Source organism: Nematolebias whitei, chromosome 6 (genome assembly GCF_014905685.2).
Source record: "Nematolebias whitei isolate Nwh7 chromosome 6, NemWhi1, whole genome shotgun sequence".
NCBI classification, from domain to species: Eukaryota; Metazoa; Chordata; class Actinopteri; order Cyprinodontiformes; family Rivulidae; genus Nematolebias; species Nematolebias whitei.
This window is the reverse complement of record NC_056503.1, coordinates 40,587,986-40,592,964: the sequence shown is the minus strand read 5'-3', so window position 1 is coordinate 40,592,964 and position 4,979 is coordinate 40,587,986. Positions and strand designations below refer to the sequence as shown.

The window sequence follows — 4,979 nt, the reverse complement described above, 5'->3', positions numbered from 1 at the left end:
TATATTCAGACACCATAGAAATTATATTAGAATAATGTTTGCCCAGAATTCCACAATTTCATTGTCAGCGGGAAATGGATTATCTTAAGTTTTTCTAATCACTTTTCTGATTCTTTATTTATTTCAAAAGATAAAACGGAAGGCACTATTTATTTTTAAAAGGTTATATTCCAATTATGTATATGTGGTAAATGGTCTCTGTTTCATAATTTCAGAAATTTAACATTAAAAAGTAGAGTTTTTAAAAGAAAGTTCGGATAGTAATTTTTTTTTTTTGTCAACAGGCTTGTTGTTGTGGCAACAGACCGGGGAACCCCACGACTGGCTGGTTCTGCCACGCTCACTGTGATCATCATTGACCTCAATGACAACAGTCCCATGATTCCTCTGCCTCGCGAGATCCGGGTGCCTGAGGGTAAGCTTCACAGTGGAAGTTAGCTGAGTGATCTTATCATAAAGCCTCCCTGGCAGCTCATTCAGTGGGGCTCAGTAAGAAAAATCTGACCCTTTTTATGAAACAAGTTATTGCCAAAGTTCCTGTGTTCATTTCCTGTCTGTTAGACTGAGGCTTTCCAGAATATTACGTTTCTTGATAAAGACAAAAAGTCATCACATAGACTCTGTTTTATTTTTGATGTGATCTAAATGTCCACTCTTCTCTTTCCATATCTGTTTTTATTTTCATACACAGATACTCTCATTGGCTCAGTTATCACCCGGGTAACAGGAAATGATGTAGATTCGGGTCCACCTCTTTCCTATTCGCTACACCTGGATGCTAACAACCAAGGCATGTTTGGGATTCATCATTATGGAGGAGAGGTGTCTTTGACTGGCTCATTGGACTACGAGGAAAGGACGTGGTACACCCTGACAGTGCGCTCATCTGACTCTAAACACCAAAGCGAAGCTAACCTCACTCTCCTTGTGGAAGACGTAAACGACAATGCCCCCACTTTTACTTATGATTTATATCAGGTACAACTATCTTTATGCATTCTCATCAAACCTGTGTATGTCATCATTTAGAATACTCAAATGTTTGTTAATTTAATGAAGTTTTAGGGATACATATTGTTAAACTGAGACATTGTGTTTCTGAACAGGTAACTGTATCAGAGCACCTCCCTGCAGGGAGTTCAGTGATCACGGTTACAGCCACAGACCAAGACTCTGGAGAAAACGGAAAGATTACTTACAAAGTAATGTCATCAACAAAGGGTGTTTTCTTCATTGACCCAAGCAATGGTAAGAAGTGTGCACATTTTAGGTTGTTTGTAACCATGTACACTAACTGAAAATATTCCATGTCTTCGGGACAATTTGCAAAGAGCAATTCAAGGAGCATTCTTTGGAGGATCCTTATCAATATAAATCTTAAATAAAAACTGCATTTTGTAGTAATCTGCTCCAAGAGTAATTTATTTTTGTTTAACAGCTCTATTGTGTATTGAATTAAAAACCTTAAGTATCAAGACAATTAAAAATTGTGTTTTTTTTTTTGTTTGTTTTTCGCAGGAACTCTTTTCATCAAGCAAAAACCTGAACTGACGTTTGAGCACTCCTCCATCCTTGTGGTGATTGAGGCACGGGACCAGGGTACTCCATCTCTGTCATCCATTGCTACCGTGCAGGTCCATGTTTCTGATGTCAATGACAATGCTCCCATCTTCTACCAGTCAGAGTACAGAGCCACTGTATCTGAAGATGGGCTTCCTGGATCAACTGTTCTCACTTTAGAAGCAGTAGATGGAGACCTGTTCTGGGAAAACTGTGGTTATGATTTTGCCATTGCTAATGGCAACTCTGGTAATGCCTTCCAGATTGAGAGCAGTGTGCGCTTCTTAGAGGGCCGGGGCTTCCAGACAATTGGTAGCCTGATCTTGGCAGAAAAGTTGGACTTTGAAGCAGTGCCAAGTTACAACCTGACTGTTGCGGTAACAGATCGTGGAATCCCTCAGCACAGCTCCAGCGTACCTATCCTTATCAGTGTTACCGATGCTAATGACAACCCTCCAGCTTTCAGCCGAATGGATTACAGTATTGTTCTGAGTGAAAGTACCACAGCAGGAAGTGAGATTTTGCATTTATCTGCCACAGATCCAGATTCTGCCCCCAATGGAGAGGTGCAATACTCAATAAGCTCTGGAGATGAGACACACTTGTTCAAGGTGGACCATTGGACTGGAGTCCTGAGACTGCAGAAACCTCTAGACAGCAAAACAAAGCAATCCCATATGATTGTTATCCAGGCTACGGATGGTCATGGGCATTATGCTTTAGCTCCAGTTACTATTGAGGTGAAAGACATAAATGATAACAAGCCCTTCTTCCCTCTGAAGCTGGTGACTGCAAGCATCAGGGAAAACCAGCCCCAGAATGCTTTAGTTACCATGCTGCACGCTATTGATCATGACAAAGGTCTTTTTGGACATCTAAAGTACTACATGTTAGATAGCTCCAAAGCAGAAAAAGAGGGTTTTCTCATTAATCAAACATCAGGCGAAGTACGAACTTGCTCGATGTTTGACTTTGAGAAAATAAACTTGTTTCATTTTGTGGCTGTTGCCATGGATGCTGGCAATTATTCAGCGTCTGTAACGGTGCAGGTTTATGTCACAGGGGAAGATGAATATGATCCTGTTTTCATCTCTGATGAGTTCTCGTTTGAAGTGCCTGAAGGAGCGAAGAAAGGTCAGATCATTGGAACAGTACAAGCCAGAGATGAAGATGGAGGCGTGGACGGCGTTGTCCTTTACTCATTATCAGATCACTCGCCTTACTTTGAGGTCAACAAATCAACTGGAGCAATTTTTTTAAAGGTGGACAGCAACAGTAGACACGTGAGTCGCTCTAAAAGAGAGGTGCGCCTAATTACTTTGGACGTGACTGCTCACAGCCCTCTGGAGACTTCTCGAACTGCAGTGGTCAAAGTTGCAATAGATGTGAGCCATACATCTTTTGGCCTCAGCACAGAAATGAATATGTTGCTTGTCAGTGTCATTGCTGTTTCACTTGGCACTATACTCATGCTCACGGTAATTGCTGTGGTGCTATTTTTTGTTAAGTTAAGAAATGAAAAACGTGAGCAAAATAATCATAAGCGAAAAACAATTTCAGGCACCTTGCTGCACAAGCTTGAGGAAACAAAATTTTCAGCGAATGAAATTATTTACCATCAGGCTCTTCCTGGATATGTCTCAGATCAGAGTGGCAGCACTGGGGGTCCATACACTCGTGGTGGATCCTTGGATCCATCCCACTCCAGTGGTCGTGGCTCTGCAGAAGCAGAGGCTGCGGAAGATGATGAAATCCGAATGATTAATGAATACCCTCGAGTGTCAAGTATCTCTTCTTCCATCCAGGAGCGCATCTCTGCCAGAGGTCCGGACTCTGGGATCCAACAAGATGCAGATCAGCTCTCAGATGTGTCTGGTGAGCCTTCCTTAGACTGGTTCAAAGGGAAGAAACTGGGCAGTGTCAATGGGACTTTAATAGCTGGCCAGGTGCCAGTCTACAGGGATGAGCGGGGTGTGTATGTGGGTGTGGGGCGGGGACTCAGCGTCTCTCAGCCTAAAGACTATACTTTCCCTGAGGATGGAAAACCTCCTGTGGACGGCTCCCTTACTGCCATTGTGGCCAGTGATGAGGAGCTGAGGGGCAGCTATAACTGGGATTACCTTCTGAACTGGTGTCCCCAGTTTCAACCCTTAGCTAATGTTTTTACTGAAATAGCACGTTTAAAAGATGAAACTGCTCCACCTCATCCTCGTAGGTCATTTCATCAAAAAGCAAAAGCAGAGTCAAGAATTGATCCGCCGCCTCTAATAACCTCTGTAGCCCACCCAGGGGCAAAAACTGTACCTCCAAAACCTGCCATATCCAGAACTTTCCCCCTTCTAGCCTCTTTCCGACGATCACCCATCAGTACTGAGGGATCCATCTCTTCAGTGGCAATGTCTCCAAATTTCTCCCCGTCTCTTTCACCGCTGGCAGCACGTTCACCTGCAATCACGCCCTTCAGTGTTTCACAGGGCCCCTCTGCCTCCTTGATTAGCACAACTGAACACAATTTTGAACACAGTGAGGAGGTAGATTTGAGGATTTAACTCTGGCGGGTGGAGAAAAACTGAGTCACTGCTGTCCCAAACTTCATCTGTATGGCTGCAACTTGAAAGGAAGAATGTTGACTTTTTGTCTTTTTGGTCGCCAAGAGGCCTTGTGCCCAGTGTTACCAAATAGCTGAAACTGTGGCGTTACATAAAAAAATAAATAAATAAATAAAACAATAAATAAACTACATTAATTCTAGGCCAAAAAGGACTTTGCCTTTCTGTGTGTTTGTACGTGTGACAGCAACTTCTTCTGTTGTTTTTAGTGTCAATTTGCACATTCAAAATGAGATTCCTTCATAATGTCAATATTTTGTACAAAGTCATTGTTTATATTTTTATACTGCCTTATGGTATTGGAAAAATAATGTTGCATTCATGTGTCAGAAGGTTACAAAAACCTTAAAATATATTTCTATATTTGTATATTTGCAGCTTGTGTTTATACTGTATGATTTGTATTTTATGTCATCTCAACCTTGAGACTGAAGTTTTTACAGACGTATGGATTTGGATTTTTGTATGAGATAATTGTAAATATTTAAAGAGGAGGAGAAAACAAATGAAGCATCACTCAGAATAGAGAATTGTGTGGCTATATTTTTCTTGAAGCCCAGTGTTTGATCTCGCATCAAAAAGTAATAATGAATGTGAAATGCAGAAACTTTCGAACTTTGCAAAGAAAAACAGACTTTGACGTCCGCTGATGTTGTCCACGAGATTCACTGGTTTTAAATTCCCACAGCAAGCCTTACTATTTTTTCATGTTGCATTGTGGAGAACATTGAGCTTTGTGGAGAATGTAAAGTTGTCTGCTCTGTCACCTTAGTCATACAATGTAAGCAATCATTTGGTTTTTCATCTGAC

General features: G+C 41.5%; 1 protein-coding gene across 1 annotated transcript in view; it reads left to right on the top strand.

The window, feature by feature from the left end:
• LOC119410719 (protocadherin-16) overlaps nucleotides 1-4,309 on the top strand; it is a 95,028-nt gene extending 90,719 nt beyond the window's left edge. The window contains exons 18-21 of the mRNA XM_037677616.1: nucleotides 285-415; nucleotides 692-978; nucleotides 1,107-1,248; nucleotides 1,519-4,309. Of these exons, the coding sequence (XP_037533544.1) occupies nucleotides 285-415; nucleotides 692-978; nucleotides 1,107-1,248; nucleotides 1,519-4,109 (3,151 nt within the window). The 3' untranslated portion in view covers nucleotides 4,110-4,309. The remainder of the gene's footprint in view (nucleotides 1-284; nucleotides 416-691; nucleotides 979-1,106; nucleotides 1,249-1,518) is intronic.
• The last annotated feature ends 670 nt before the right edge of the window (nucleotides 4,310-4,979 follow it).